Below are 17,500 nucleotides of genomic sequence, written 5' to 3' on the forward strand. Positions count from 1 at the left end.
ACCAGCTAGGACCGCTAAATATTTGCTGGGCTAGTAATTCACACACTCCAGGCTTTCTTTTGTCGAGTCTGTGCTAAAACGCTGATTGAATTCCCTGATAGTACAGACAGGCTTAACAATGGCGGAAATATGCTTTCCATGCTGTGCTGGGCAAACAACTCTCACTCACAACTCGCCTCTCAACCACCCTCTGAAGGCGCCTGGGTGGAGAAGCGGTTGTGACAGATGCGAGTTAAACTGACGTCACTTCCCTTGCTCGGATGGCGTGAGGATATCGGGAGCTGTGGTTGGCCAAGCGTTTGTCTGTCGTGCCGCCTGTTTCATCCTCACTCCGTGTGTGTGTGTGTGTGGACTGAGGTGATGGTGCTCCATTGTCAGCTAGTTCTGTGTGGCTTCAGACTGCTGCCGTCTCCCTGTCCTCTGTCGTCCTCTGGGTACTCCACCCCTGTCCCTGTGATTCCACGTCACTGCTGACTGGACCGATACTGTTAAATGCAGTCTTCAGTACTCAGAGAACACAACAGAAGAGTCAATGGCGTCAGTCAACTAAAACTAATCCCTCTCATACTCAAAATGGAAAGTCCGCCCCAGTAATTTCCCCTCTTTTCAACCGCTCTCTTGTTATCTCCCCTTTTCCCACATGGCTTCACGTGGCCTCCAGATTGCTTCGTTTCTGATCCATTCCCCTGTCTGTGATATTTCCCCTTGCCGTGCTGGACTGGTTTACTGTCACACACTGATGGCCACCTTGTGAAACCCCCTGTCTGTGATATTTCCCCTTGCCGTGCTGGACTGGTTTACTGTCACACACTGATGGCCACCTTGTGAAACCCCCTGTCTGTGATATTTCCCCTTGCCGTGCTGGACTGGTTTACTGTCACACACTGATGGCCACCTTGTGAAACCCCCTGTCTGTGATATTTCCCCTTGCCGTGCTGGACTGGTTTACTGTCACACACTGATGGCCACCTTGTGAAACCCCCTGTCTGTGATATTTCCCCTTGCCGTGCTGGACTGGTTTACTGTCACACACTGATGGCCACCTTGTGAAACCCCCTGTCTGTGATATTTCCCCTTGCCGTGCTGGACTGGTTTACTGTCACACACTGATGGCCACCTTGTGAAACCCCCTGTCTGTGATATTTCCCCTTGCCGTGCTGGACTGGTTTACTGTGACACACTGATGGCCACCTTGTGAAACCACCGCTGTGGTCAAGCTGCACTAGCTGCTAAAAACAAAAAGAATCTCCACATAAAGAGCAGTCTGGGAGGCATTGATTTATAACCTGGTGCACCGGAATGCACTGTCTTTCAGAGTCCTTTTTAAACTATATATGTACATATGTTTGTTTCTGCATATCTATCATGTTGTTCTAGACTGAGTAGTCATCATGATGTGGCATTCTGGAAACCAAACGAAAACGTTCGCAGATGACCAGATCGTCACTTTGAAATCTTAGGCCCATCGAAATATCTAAGGATTGTTGTAACATGGCAAGAAGACTGGGAAACCCCGAAAAGAAAGCAAAGTGAAAATAATACATTTCCCCGAGTTGTGGGACTGATCAGATGACGGTCATTTCCTCCCCTCAAGCTCCCCGTCTTTAAATGATTTGGCGAAGCTTTTTGTCAAAGGACACACACACACACACACACACACACACACACACACACACACACACACACACACACAAACACACACATACACACACACACAAACAGCACGTAGACACATTTATGCCTAAAGGGCAAATAACTGCAGAATGATATCCATTAAATTGGAGGTAAACATCGCTGTAAACGTTTATGATAAAATGCCATCATATTACGCGACAGCCTGTATCTAACTTCATCAGTGAATATGAAAAAAGTTGTTTTTTTTCCAGAAACATACAATGGAGATCATTATCATTGCTTATGATAAGTCTATCGAGTATTGTTAGAAAAATGATTATCCATTACAGACATGACAAATCAAACAGACATTCTGTACCTGGGGTGTTCCAAGAGGTTGACCCCAGCTGTCTGTCTGTCTCTCTCTCTCTCTCTCTCCTTATTCAACAACCATCTACCAAAAGATCTAGTCATCAGCCCCATCCACATGTAATATGCAACTTCTGTTGAAACGCGCGCGCGCGCGCGCGCGCGTGTGTGTGTGTGTATGTGTGTGTGTGAGTATGCACATTTTTTTTTATACATTAATAATGCACTTGTATGTATCCTAATTTGTGTATGATTTTCGATTTATGTTCGTATCTTGTTATGTACTATCCCCCCCCCCGCCCACCCCCCACCCCCCACCCCGGTACACTTTTTTAAGTGTATCACAAGTGAGTCTTGAAGGCCTTGCCTCTCTTGTTTTTTGGGGTTTTTTTTGTTTTGTTTTTTTTTTTTCTTCATCATCTTTAGTCCCGTTCATATTGTGTTGATTCGTGTAACATGTGTAGATACTTATGTCAGTAAACCATTTGAGTCTTCAATCTCTCTCCCTCCTTACCCCCCTCCACCCCCCCCCCCCCCCCCCCCCCCCACACACACACACACACACACGGGCGCGCACACACAAACACACCAACACACCAACACCACCAAAGAAGTCAAACGTCAATAAGAATCCCCTCCTCTCTCTCTCTCTCTCTCTCTCTCTCTCTCTCACGCGAGCATTTAACGAAACAGACCAAAGAAAAGAAAAGGAATAGTCAAGCACAGCGGGAAAAAAAAAGTAGGTGAGGAGGAGTAGGAGTGAGGGTGTGGAGAACAGAATCAGGAAATTGCCACCTCGTTCACAAAACTGTGGTGTATGGGGGGGAGGGGAGGGGGGAGAGAAAAACTCGATCGGCACCCCTCGTAAATCACACAAAGCGCGCACTTGCTGGCAGTTTGTTAGCAGCATAATTCATACAGCCGGCTTTTCTCGCTCTCTCTCCCTCACCCCCCCAAGTGGCCTGCTTCAGACAGCGCCCACCCAATCCAACTTAATCCTCCTCAGCGCTTGGGGACAGGTCCAGCTGCCACCTTACCACACCGTACAGAAACAGAAATGCTCTTTCAAAAGCTAACAAAAAACCCTACTTTTAAAATGCTGAAGAGGCCACAGAGAGAGAGACAGACAGACAGACAGACAGAGACACAGAGAGACAGAGAGGGAGACAGACAGACAGACAGAGACAGACAGACAGACAGACAGAGACAAAGAGACACAGAGAGAGATAGAGACAGAGACAGACAGACAGACAGAGAGGCAGAGAGACAGACACAGAGAGAGAGAGAGGGAGGGAGAGAGAGAGAGAGAGAGAGGACACCTAAAACCAAACAAAACATTAAAAAAGATTTGTTAAAGGTATGGAATGGAATGTTATTTTCATAAACGCTTAAGTTTTAAATCATCTTTTTTTTTCTTTCAAACCCGTTCGTCCTTGAAGCATCCAGTCTGGAATCAGGATTATCATCTCTTCAAGGTGATGGTTTCTTCTTTCTTTCATTCTTTCTTTCCTTTTCTTCTTTTCTACTTCTATTTCGTTCTTTTTTCCCTCCTCCTCCTTCATGCTTCCCTTGTTCTTCCTTTTTTTCTATTTCGTTTGATGATTTTCTGATATTATCTCTTCTTTTTTTGGTGGTTGTTTGAGCATGGTGAAAAGAAGCTTGTAGAACATCATTTCACCCTCAATAAAACTTCTCTCTCTCTCTCTCGATGCATTGTATTGTATTGTATTGTATTGTATTGTATTGTATTTCTCTTTTTGTCACAACAGATTTCTCTGTGTGAAATTCGGGCTTCTCTCCCCAGGGAGAGCGCGTTGCTATACTGACAGCGCCACCCATTTTTTGTTTGTTTGTTTATTTTGCCTGCGATTTTATTTCTTTTCCTACCGAAGTGGATTTTTTTTTTTTTAAGAATTTTGCCAGGGACAACCCTTTTGTTGCCGTGGGTTCTTTTACGTGCGCTAAATGCATGCTACACACGGGACCTCGGTTTATCGTCTCACCCGAATGACTAGCGTCCAGACCACCACTCAAGGTCTAGTGGAGGGGGAGAAAATACAGGCGACTGCTGCTGTGGTTCGAACCAGTACGTTCAGATTCTCTCGCTTCCAACGCAGACGCGTTGCTTCTCTGCCAACGCTTCACTGCCGTCAGATAATATTGCATTAAAGGAGTCGACCAAGAAAATGGACAATAAATATTTATTAAACAGGTTCAAAGACATCACCCCAAACACTCGTGAAAATGTTACAGTTGCTAAATCTGGTCCAGATGTATCATGGCTCATTTCTCTGTGTGATTCTGTTTCCTGGTGTATATGAAAACAAACATTGTGATTAGAGAGACAAGATCATCTATGCGCTTCTGTCTGTGTATGACAGGTAATTAGTCACAGGACGTGGAGACCATGTCATGATCATGTGTACAGTGCATCAATTTTCTTTATTTCGTAAGGTTTCTGATATGTTCAAATTCCTTCCCCACCTTTGAGAATGGACTAAAAGGGGTCTGACCATTCGTTATCGTATTCTCTCTCTCTCTCTCTCTCTGTGTGTGTGTGTGTGTGTGTGTGTGTGTGTGTGTGTGTGTGTGTGTGTGTGTGTGTGTGTGTGCCTGCCTCATTCTCTGCACCCACAAAAAATAGTCACGGGATAAATACCTCATCTGCACACACCACACGCGTCCTAAGAACTTAATTAAAATCTACAGATTGCTTAGACAGGAATAGAGATAATGGTGGTCATCAGTGAAACTTAATTAACATCTATGGATTGGGCGAGAATGGTATCAGTTAATAATAATAATATTTAAAAAAAACACAAAAAAACAAACACATACAATGTCTTATAGAGGGCGGAGAGGGTGGAGGCCAACACATGTTATACAAAAATACATGTATGCACGCTCCTACACCCCCCCCCCTCACTCCCACACACAGTGGGCGCGCGCAGACAGGCAGAGACAGACAGACAGAGCTCTACAAAGACAGAAACAGAAGCGAAGAGAGAGAGGGAGAGAGAGGGGGGGGGGAGAGAGACAGACAGAGAGTGAGAGAGGGAGAGAGAGAGGGAGGGAGGGAGAGATACAGAGAGAGAGAGGGGGAGAGACAGAGAGGGAAGGAGAGAGACTGAGAGAGAGAGACAGAGGCAGAGAGAGAGAAAAAAAACACAGAGAGAGACACAGATAGAGAGAGACAGAGAGAGAAACAGACAGAGACAGAGAGAGACAGAGAGACACACGGACAGACAGACAGAGAGGAAGACACAGAGAGAGACAGAGACAGAGACAGGCAGAGACAGAGAAAGGTTTCACGTTTTTCTACACATGCCATTTTATATCAATATTTTCAGAGAGAAACAGGGGAAGGGAGGAGGCCGGTGGAAAACGTTTATGTCTGCATTGTTCGGACCTCTTGAGAGATGAATTACATACATCGCATGAGCGGGAGGATTGTTTCAACTCCAGATTAGCATGCACTAAGACAGATTTGAAGCAGAACATGCAAAGCTTGTACTAATATAGGTCATAATAGATTACAACAGAGAACTCCCAGGAAATGAATAATTCTGATGTTTGCCGACAGATGTCATCCCCAAATGACCTGATTCGAAGCAAAGAAAGAGTGATGATTTTTCTAAGCAATCTTATCCGATATTAATGCATGCATTTATGCATTTGTCAACCAACCAGTTTACAACCTGTGTTGTTGATCTTTTGTTCCTTTAATGTTTTTCATTTAACCCGATTCACTGAACTGGTTTTGTCACACAATCAACAGCACACGTCACAGCAGACACTGACAATGACCTCACCTGTGTGTCAGAATGGTGCTGATGTCATCAAAGTCGCTGACTGGACGAGCGCAGGTGATGGGGGTCGCCAACCGGAACATGCTGATCGAACTACTTCCTGTTCCACTACTTTCGTTTTCGTTGTGGACCCGTCGTCTTCAAATCCTTAAATATATTCGATTTTAAATGCACTAAATCAAAATGGCCTTTCATTAATGCCTTGCCACCAACCTCTCTTCACGACTCCGAATACAGGACTGTGTCGAACGCACAGAACAGTTGATTAAGTATCACCAAGTGGACACATGTTTATACGGGGTGGTTCAAGTTGTCCAAGGTATCCATTTTCTTGCCGACTCGTCATCAAAGCAGTGCAGTGAACATTCACACGCGATCCTTTTCTGTAAAGCGTGACCCCTGGAGCAGTTCTGTGGATCAGGCATCGGACATGGCCGGCAAGGCGGGACAACACTGTTCAAGTAAACACTCGGTGTTCCCGTGAGAGAACAGACGCTGAGGAAACGGCATGCCACTTGGTCGGTTATGAAAGTGAAGGATTCTGTTACCGGCTTCAGACCAGTAACCGTCCTGAACACACCACCGTGGGTCTCCCTTGTGTTACTGGACTCGGGTTTTGCTGGGAAAAGACCACGGCAGTCATCTCAACAATAACCACCCACAGTCTGATTTGATATTTGCTCAGTAAGATTGCGTCACAAACATAACACAACATACGACTGACTCCGACACAGCTGTCGAACACTGTTGTTCAGTATTTGCCCCAGAAAAACTCGGTCACAACCGGGCTCAATATTTGCTCAGAACGATCACGTCACACTGATCACACACTGGATGCCCAGCAGAGGAGGTGACCCTTGTATTCCACGGCCAGCGAACACGACGTGAGCACTGAAGTCTGACCACGGCGTGACGGGCCCTTCACAGCCACGAGGCCTGGAGACTGCCCTTCCTCTCCCCAGGGGTCGGGAGTCGGGGGACCTGCTGATACCCCCAGGACGACAGCACGCTTGGACAGGCCGCTGTCTGCAAACACGCGGATCCGTGTCGTGAAGCCCGCAAGCCTGGGGAAGTCCCCTCGCTAAGCCTGCAGGCAGCACACACACAGACGGCTTTCAAACAGCGTGGAGCACCGCCTGTCACAGTGCTACAGTAGTAGCATCCTCCGCTATCCCCTCCTTCCCGTGTTGTGTGTTCAGCTTTCAGGTCCTAGTTATCGCCCGTGTGTGTGATCCCTTCGTTGTTGGCCCACGTGGTGCGGGGGACTGGTGGGAACTGGACCTGTAACAGATGTTTGTTGGATTTGTCATTACTGGTATCATTTTTAACGTCATTTGCCTGCACGGACATGGCACGAGGACGCTACATGTAAAACAGACATGGGGAGAGAAAGAGAGATACGCAGACAGAATCTAAAACTTCTGGAGGCTTCAAATCGCATAGAAAGTTTTGACCGTTCGACAACTGTCAGTTGCTGATTGCCCTCCTCCCCCCACCTCCCACCTCATTCACATTTTCTCTCTCACTGCTTCTCCTCTATGTTGTTGTCCACACCCTGCATGTATGCACACTAACACAGGCACATGAAGAAAGACACAGACGGATCAACAGAGCAGAGAAGCATGACAGTCAAACCAAGAACCACCATGCCCAACTCCCTGCAGTCCACCAACACACCTTCTTTTAAAAGCTACAGAAACATTCAAACGAGCGGCAATGACGTCACAGATTACATCACCACCACCACTACCTGAATCCTTTGCGACACCTCTAACTGCCTTCGTCAACAGGTAGAAGGATTCAACAACAAAATCCCCCGCGGACTGTCCACAAAAGTAACGACCAGCACAAGAGGGTTACCCCGCCAAAAGTCACTGTCCCGACAGGAACGTCCCTCTGGCAGGGGACAAGAGCGCTGCTTCCCGGGTCATTATTCCCAGACCTCATCAACCCAGTCCTCCAGTGACGTGCACGCCCCCCCGTGTGGTGGCCACAGTGACTGGCCCAGCCAGTCCAATTTCCTGCCTCAAACACCCACAATCCCTCATGGCGCCCTGTCGTTTGGCGGACGGGGGTGGGGGTGGGGGCGGAGGGGAAAAGGAGGACGGGGGAAGGGGTACTGTGGGGTGGGTGAGGAGGGGGGGGGGGTGGTCAGTCAGGCAGGCAGTTGTTACCACAGTAGTTTCCGCTCACAGGCAAACAAGAAAAGGACGCAGGTGCCCCCCATGGTATTTTGTCACCTTTCCCTCTCCTCTCCCCCTTTACCTGTGTCTACCCCCACCCCCCACCCCTCCCCTCCCTCCCCTATGTGGCATTTTCATGCCTACCCTTTACCTCTTCCTCTGCCTCCTTTCCCCCTCACCTGTGCTTTCCAACCTGCACCTCCACCCTTTCCCTCCCAGACCCCCCCCCCCCCCCCCAACCCCTCTCTCTCCCTCCGGGGCTGTTGCGGTGACGCCGGCTCGGGCCCAGTCCTTCAAAGTTGATTGATGCTGTCAGGCCTGATCCGGTTTCTCCGCTCACCTGTGAAGGATGGCCCGTGAAACAGGTACGCCCCTCGGAGTGTTCTGTTTCTTCTCTAATACCTCGGCGGTACGCTTCGGTGACAACGACCTGCACGGGGTAATGGAGACTTTGTGAACGCAAGTGTTGGTGTTGGTCACTTGTCGAGATCTTTTTCCTGCTTGCTTTATTTTTCTTTCTTTCTTTCTTTCTTTTCTTCTGTTTTTTTTTTCCACACGTCTCCCTTACAGATGTCATGTGACTGCGCTTTTATGGGATACCGTGACCACGTAGGGTGACCGAAGGTTTACCCGGCTGAAGTGATGGTCTCACTGTCAATACTGCGGTCCTTGTAAGGAAATCACGGGGACAGACTCACAGCAGTCGGACAGACAGGTGTATAACACTGCATGTTCTCTACTAACCTGGAACATAAAATGCTGGTTCGCATGTTCGCTCAAACACACACACACACACACACACACGCTACTTCACATTACATTAGATTGCGTGACAGAACATCACGTCACATTGTTCGTCGTCATATACTGTCAGTGCAACGCGTTCTGCGCGTCCACCAATGCACACCGATACACGATGTGAAACACACACACACACACACGCACGCACTCAGTAAGCCAGCCATTCTTCAGCATGTAATTTATTCTCAACTGTCCACAAACTGAGATCGAAATCCACACATTGATTGAGAGAGGAGGACAAAGTGTTCCCCTCCTGCAGACATTAGATCCGCCTCAATCCTGACACCACACAGTTATTCGGTGCAGACCTATTATTCGTGAATCATTTCAAACTGAAAGGCAGCACATTCTGGAAAGATGGCTAATATCCCGTTGAGATCAAGAGGAAAGTCTGATGACACGGATGTGTAAGAAATACAGGCCTACATGGTACTTACAGCCTGGCAATTTGTGGGTGTGTGAGAGAGACCTGCGTTTGTGGCTGTGAGAGGTGGGTTCACATGTTCTTCCGCCCGCTGCCTCTGGCCCTCTTTCTGGTAGTGATCACGACTCTCTCTCTCTCTCCCTCCCTGTGTGTGTGTGTGTGTGTGTGTGTGTGTGTGTGGAGAAGGGTGAAGGGGGTGGGGACTGTCTTTAAAAGCAGGTGCAGGCTAACTGAAAATGGAAACTGGTAATGAATGACATGGCAAGTGAACGAAACCTTCACCAGTTGATGATCAAAGTGTCAAGCCTACCTGTGAGACCACCTAGGAGTTCCCGGCTTTCATGTGGCCCGACCTCTGCAAACTTGGAACTGTGCAACATCGAAACACGTTGAATTGAAACTTGCTCTGCCGCCAGTCGTACCTTTATGTCAAACGTTTGAATGAATATGTCTGAATTGTTGTTACTATCGTTATTGTTTTTTTTTGGGTTTTTTAACGTGTGTGTGTGTGTGTGTGTGTGTGTGTGTGAAAGTCAACTGCACGTTTCAGATACTTCGGTAGGTTCAATGTAGAGTGATGGCCTAGAGGTAACATGTCCGCCTAGAAAACGAGAGAATCTGAGCGCGCTGGTTCGAATCACGGCTCAGACGCCGATATTTTCTCCCCCTCCACTAGACCTTGAGTGGTGGTCTGGACTCTAGTCATTCGGATGAGACGATAAACCGAGGTCCCGTGTGCAGCATGCACTCAGCGCACGTAAAAGAACCCACGGTAACAAAAGGGTTGTTCCTGACAAAATTCTGTAGAAAAATCCACTTCGATAGGAAAAACAAATAAAACTGCACCCAGGAAAAAAATACAAAAAAAAGGGTGGCGCTGTAGTGTAGCGACGCGCTCTCCCTGGGGAGAGCAGCCCGAATTTCACACAGAGAAATCTGTTGTGATGAAAAGAAATACAAATGCAAGTGCTAGTGCTGATCAACAGCATAGGTTTTACTCCGCGCAGTTGCCAACGAGGTTGTTGTATTCACAGACCTCGGGAAGCAAGATGAAGTACCCCGAAGAAGGAAAAGGTAAAGACGCGGAGTGAAAGATTATGGGCGATGTTTTGCAGGTCAGAATGGAAGACATATACATATATGCACATAAAACTGTCATGTCATTCGCTAACGACCCATATCCACAAACGACTCCCTCCCTCCCTTCCCTCTACCATACAAACACTTGTGTATCCCCCCTTCCCCCTCACACACACGTAAACACACCCACACATCCACCCGCCCAGCACTCTTCTCATTTCTCTCTGTCCTTCCCAGGAAAAAGGGCAAAGAAAAGCTGAACACAAGGCAATGTTTAGGAACGTTGCTTCTGCTGTTCGTCAACACTGCCATCATGAGGAAGTGTGTTTTCAGAACGCGTGCTGATTATGTTTGGATTAAGCGCTCAAGTATTGGGGAATTGCGAGTTCATAATCATGATGACTGACAACATTAAACACTGTTATGTTGTTGAATGGGTGAGAGATTCTCCATTGATCACCCCATCCATCGTGAGCGACTATGACCGAAATATGACGAAACCACCCGTACCCGTGAAAAAGAAAATCATTTGAATTCAAAACCCTCGAACAGACTCGTATTCGTTATTTCCGTAACTGACCTAACTGCCTCTGGCAGCGTTGAGAGGTTCCCGACAGGTCACGCTTCACACTGCAGTGAGGTGTAGTTCCTGAATCAGGAGACGGATCTGCTCCAAATGTGGTCTGATCCCAGACACCGGGAGGCCAGTTTGCCACATGTGAACTTGATCCGGGGGGAAAGAAAAGAGTGGAGAAGTGGAATGCAGACAGACAGACAGACAGACAGGCAGACAGACAGGCAGGCAGACAGACAGGCAGGCAGACAGGCAGGCAGACAGGCAGACAGACAGACAGACAGGCAGACAGACAGACAGACAGGCAGACAGACAGGCAGACGATGCCAATTATACGCCATGCTCTGTACTGTGTATAAAGAGCGAGTAGAAAAAGAAGAATGCCATGATGCGAACGTAGCGGGTAGCTGGACCACCCCCACTCCCACCACCACTCTTCCTGACCGACCCATCCTGCCACGTTCTCCCGCTGAAGCGAACCCCCCACCCCCCACCCCCTCCCTCAACACGCCCCCTCCATCCTCCCAACGGGTGATTACTGGGGTGGAAGATGGTTTGCTGGGTGGGGTGTAAGAGAGACGGGGTGGGGGGCAAAACAAATCTCTAAGCTCAAGGTGCGGGATCAAAGTGTAAGGTTTGCGCAGGACGACAAAAGAACAGGCTGAATACACCGAAACACCCCGGGGAACACATTCGGGTAGAGGGCCACAACAGGGGTGGAAGTCCACAGTGAGGGATGAAAGGTGAACTGCTCCGACTGCTGTCCGCACGACACGGCACCTTGCCTCCTGCACTCGGAGGCTCACCTGTTTGTCCCATGAGCGCAAAGCAAGCTGGCTGTATTTGTTTGTGAGAAAGCGAGGAGCGTGCGAGCGGCAAAGACCACACTTGTACACAGACAGAGAAAGATAGAGACAGACAGACAGACAGACAGACAGACATGCAAAGCCACAGAGATCAAGAGACAGACAGACAGAAGAGATCAACAACAGAAACAAAGACGATTCAGCAGCAGCCGCAAGAAAAGAACAAAGAACAGAAGAAGAGAAAATAACAACAAAGAAGAGAAAGGAGGAGAAGCATAAAAAGGAAGGAAGGAGAAAAGAGAAAGAAAGAGACAGAGAAAACCCAGCAGATGATCATTCCAAGACGGAAAGGTTCATCTGCTGATTACTACTTTTCTGCGTGCTCTCGAAAATAGATCGGCTTTCTTCTACTTCGGAGTTATCTGACCGGTTTTTGATGGAGAAAGATTCAAAGAGAGAGACGGAGTCTGAAATAGGTACATAAGGACAGACAGAAAAACAGGGGGGGGGGGGTGGGGGGGCTGGGCCGGGGAGCGTAAACACAAACATTCATTCCGAACAATGTAGTTAAATGAGGAAGTGTAAACAAAATAGCTCATACAATAGAAAGAAGAATGTTAAGTTTTAAACTACAAACCGAGATTAGTTTTTCATGAAAATCCTGCATGGGTAAGTGGATGATCGTGCACCGCCAGGTGAGGCACTGCTGATAATAATTATGCTGTTCAAATACCCAAGAGGTGTGTGAGAGGATTCCAAACAAGATTCAATTCCCTCTGTAGCACAGAGAAATAGACTGAACCTCTTGTCGGGGACAGGAAACGTTCTTGTGGAGACGTTTACCGTGAAGTTTTGCTCCGGTCATTCCGATTGGTTAAAAAAGCTGATTCTCTCTCTCTCTCTCTCTCTCTCTCTCTCTCTATATATATATATATATATATATATATACTCTCTATGTATATATACATACACACACTCTCTCTCTCTTTCTACACACACACACACACACACACACACACATATATATATATATATATATATGTGTGTGTGTGTGTGTGTGTGTGTGTGTGTGTGTGAGGTGTGTCAGGGAGGGGAGCTATAACTTTCATCGGAAACGTAACTAAGATCATCTGAAAATGTTCCCCAGTCCTCTGCTCCGTTGTCCATAAACTATGACAGCACATAAATCAGAACAACTGCCACCATAACCAGAACCCCAAACAGCAACTCACCGAATTCCACCCATCAGTGAGATTCCGTGCAGCGGCACTTTCCCAGCACAGGCGCACATACCACCAGTCATACACACACCTCTGCACATTGTGTGTTGACCGGACGTTCGGTCAGACCCGGACAAAGCCCCCCCCCCCTCCCCCTCCCCCCTCCCCCCACACCCCCAAGCGAGTAGGAAAGTCAACACAGCCGGCCCACACCTCGGGAGGGGGACAGCGATCAATAGTCTTTGCGGTATGACCGGGGTCGATACAGTGGTCATGATTGATTCATGGGGCAATGCTTACGTCCAAGCTTTGAGGGCTGTGTCCGCTGATCAACTCACTGCCTTGTGCAAACACGCCAGTCTTTGTTCTGGGAGACACGGGTCCTCCCGGCCAGGACGTCCTGTTGCAGTGGTCAGTCATGGGGGAGAGGAGCGGACAGGGGCCACACGATGTTGACAGCAACACGATGTTGACAGCAACACGATGTTGACAGCAACACGATGTTGACAACACCATGTTGACAGCAACACGATGTTGACAGCAACACGATGTTGACAGCAACACTATGTTGACAGCAACACGATGTTGACAGCAACACGATGTAGACAGCAACACGATGTTGACAGCAACACGATGTTGACAACAACACGATGTAGACAGCAAAGGGGAGAGGAACAGACAGGGGCAACACGATGTTGACAGCAACACGATGTTGACAGCAACACGATGTTGACAGCAACACGATGTAGGCAGCAACACGATGTAGACACCAACACGTAGAGAGCAACACGATGTTGACAGCAACACGTAGACAGCAACACGATGTTGACAGCAACACGATGTAGACAGCAACACGATGTAGACAGCAACACGATGTAGACAGCAAAGGACAAAACTCACACGACTGAAATGACAAGTGACGAAGGAAAAGGAAAACATAAAAGGTTTCATTAAAGGCGTTTGTCAAACATGCAACAGGAAAACAGTTTTGCCGTTGCTGTATTTTTGTGTAAGATTTTCTGGCCATCAAATCAAATGAACTGATGAACCGGTGATCGCCATGTGTTTCAGCCCATCGTGATCCTCTGACTCGTTAAAGGTCTTTTCTTTCAGCCTAGGTATATGTGCTCTCTTTACACATTTGTTTTAACAAAATATTATTTTTAATAATGACATCATCAACTGCACAAATAACTGAAGAAGGATCAGCTTAAGTCTTACTTTTGTAGCGGCAACAGGGACAGCATCAGATTGTATTGTACTGTATTGCATTGTATTGTATTGTATTTCTCTTTTTGTCACAACAGATTTCTCTGTGTGAAATTCGGGCTGCTCTCCTCAGGAAGAGCGCGTCGCTACACTACAGCGCCACCCCCTTTTTTTTTTTTTTGTATTTTTTTCCTGGGTGCAGTTTTATTTGTTTTTCCTATCGAAGTGGATTTTTCTACAGAATTTTGCCAGGAACAACCCTTTTGTTACCGTGGGTTCTTTCACGTACGCTAAATGCATGCTGCACACGGGACGTCGGTTTATCGTCTCATCCGACTGACTTGCGTCCAGACCACGACTCAAGGTGTCTAGTGGAGGGGGAGAAAATATCGGCGGCTGAGCAGTGATTCGAACCAGCGCGCTCAGATCCTCTCGCTTCCCAAGCGGACGCGTTACCTCTAGGCCATCACTCCACTACAGCGCCAACAGAACCTTCGGGGTAAGAAAATGGAAACGTACTGAAGAGAAGGCTTCCGTCTCCTGGCCTATACGCACAAACCATACACTGAAACAGTTCACAATGTGTCACTGTCCTGTTTTTGCCATGCAGTTAACGAAGGGTTGACTCAACATGCATCGGTGACCTGCAACCCTGTTAAGTTGTGATGCTGCATTCAGGGCTCCTGAACAGAGGACATCCAGCCATGAAATAGCTACAAGGAACAGCTCCGTCGTTGCAGCGAAGAAAAGCGCCCGCACGTACGCATGCACGCACGCGCACACACACACACACACACACACACACGTGCGCGCGCGCACACGCGCGCGCGTGTGTGTGTGTGTTCGTTCTTTAGTTTAACGTCTTTTCACTGTAAGTGATATTAGTGTGTGTGTGTGCGTGTGAGTGTGTGTGTGTGCAGGCATACACTCAACGAACGCGCATACACACACACACATATACGATTGTGAAATTGTGATCGTGTATTCATCCACAATACCTGCAAGCAAATTAAAGGAAAAAAAGAATGATAAAAAAAGAGAAATACTGAGCAGTTTCAATTTCAGTCCCCACAAGGAATATCATTGTTTACGAACAAATCCATATGCGCGCCTTCCACACCTGTTGAGGAGAGACACCATGAAAGGAACTTACAATACGTCCATGTGCTGATCAGGTCTTGGGTAGCTGACATGAGCTGTCAGCTGTACTTCCACATGGTCTCCGTGTCTCCGAGCAACAACCAAGACCAGACCCTCAGAAAACAGCGTGAACAGTCCTGTAGCTGTCTGCTCTCAGAACAAACTGAAGATTGATCCAATGGAGAAAAACACACACACAAAAAGCAAACAAACAAACAAACAAAACTCCACCACAGGGCCAGGACCCCAGTCTTGCTGTGCTCAGTATCACTGGAGGTAACTTACCGTTTTCTTCGTAAATCAACCAGACGTCCACAGCCTCACTCCGTCAAACACCCGAGAGGTAGTTACACGCTGCCCTATTGTTTGCAGGGAGAAAGTGACAAAGCTATCAATCACGGGCCACGACCAATGAAGTGAGCGCGCGCTTTGCAACACGAGTCCAGCGACACTGGAGAGCTTTTTGCTGCCTGACACCACGACCTTTCAAGTCCCATTGTCGTGCACGTACGTCCGAATTGACAGGGGTTTTTTTTTTTCGTCCAGTTCAAGCCTGATACTAACACACCCAACAAACACCTATGATCTGACTCTGCCCCATTTTTTTGTGATGTCTCTTGTTACGAAAACTACCCGTCCACAGCCAATCACAAAGAATTTCCGTATTTGGCACATTTGTCTGCAGCTAGTGTTGGTATTGGTATTACCTGATCAACAGACTGAAAGGCAGCAGTTCTCGGGGATTACTGTAGGGAGAGTGAAGTCAGGACTTAATGCGATTACCTGTTTGCGGCAGTCCAAAAACGTTTTCCCTGTCCAACAACCATCCACCAACGATCGTGCCACTGTTTGTAGCTTTTGTGTCATTGATATACTGTCAACAACATTGACTCTGTGTGTGTGTGTGTGTGTGTGTGTGTGAGTGAGTGAGTGTGTGTTATTGTGTGTGTGTGTGTGTGTGTGTGTGTGTGTGTTCATTTTCAAACAATAGCTACTCCACATCAATTTATTTTCTGTGTATTTTCACATCTTTGTGGCAGATTCCACGCCCCTCGAACGTCTTTGAAAATGTAAACATATAATACTACATTCAATTTTCAGATAAGTATTTATGAAGATCTTATCTAGTTAATGACAATTCTGTTTTAATTACAACCCGGCGTCATCACTCCAGGTCACACTGAAACACAGTGAAGGTGGACAGAGAAAGTGTTGTATTAAATGGCCTAAACCTGAACCTCGTTGTTCGAACAGGAAGGAAAAGTGTATGACACGACGTTTTGTTTCGGCTCATGTCAGCACTTGATGACTGAATCTGGCCTGATGACTTTATGTGGTCCTGGGTGCTGAGTGTGGATTTCATGGTGACCGTGTCAGACAAAATGAGCCACGAGTGCTGACAAATGCTAATCGATCGACGCTGGCGGAAACTGCTTCAGCCTCAAGCTAACAGACAGCTGACATTACACTTTTCTTTTTCTCTCTGCAAGAGCGATAACGATAAAATAAAAATAAAAAAGGCAGATCAACCACGACAACGATGATGACAGTTACTGTTCTTGCTGCTGCTATCATTTTTTTTTTTTTTTTGACATGATTCTCATCGTTAGTGCATTACTGCTGCAGCAGATGCTACTATCGCTACTGATAGTTGTGTTGCTGCTGTTAGTACTGAACACAACATATTCTCACAAACACACAACAGTGCTGAGCGCACAAATAAGCAGTCACAAACACAGAGGTACGCGGACACACTGGAACATGAAAGTGGGGATTGCGCCTGCCATCTCTCTCTCTCTCTCTCTCTCTCTCTCTCTCTCTCTCTCTCTCTCTCTGTCTGTCTGTCTTCATCTGTTCTTTCTCCGACACCTCCTCTAAGATGGACATGTTTCTTCAAGAAATGAAACGGACATCAGGAACAATAGTTATCATATTGGAACATCAGAAGAACAACATCATTAGCAGCTATATATATACACACAGAGAATATGAAGAGATAAGCTGGTGAGGAGGAAGACGTGAAGGGATCGAGAAGATGAAGAACAACAACATCAACAACAACAAGAACAGAAAGAACAACAACATGAACAAGAACACAGACAAGAAGAAGGGGGAGGAGGAGGGGGAGCACGAAAAGAAATGACCCTACCATTTCTATGATAATACAACCATCATGAACGTTGAATATGTGTAAGATATTTGTCATTCTGGCCTATTTCAATCTGTATGCAATGCGAGGCTGGCTGGCAGGAAAAGAAAATTCCAATAGAT

General features: G+C 47.1%; 1 protein-coding gene across 3 annotated transcripts in view; it reads right to left on the minus strand.

The window, feature by feature from the left end:
- LOC143298851 (protein inturned-like) overlaps positions 1 to 17,500 on the minus strand; it is a 65,328-nt gene that overhangs the window by 37,622 nt on the left and 10,206 nt on the right. For all 3 annotated transcript variants that reach the window (XM_076611850.1, XM_076611849.1, XM_076611851.1), the window contains exon 2: positions 5,796 to 7,073. In XM_076611850.1, coding sequence (XP_076467965.1) covers positions 5,796 to 5,875 — 80 coding nt within the window. In that variant the 5' untranslated portion in view covers positions 5,876 to 7,073. The remainder of the gene's footprint in view (positions 1 to 5,795; positions 7,074 to 17,500) is intronic.

Source organism: Babylonia areolata, chromosome 24 (genome assembly GCF_041734735.1).
Source record: "Babylonia areolata isolate BAREFJ2019XMU chromosome 24, ASM4173473v1, whole genome shotgun sequence".
NCBI classification, from domain to species: Eukaryota; Metazoa; Mollusca; class Gastropoda; order Neogastropoda; family Buccinidae; genus Babylonia; species Babylonia areolata.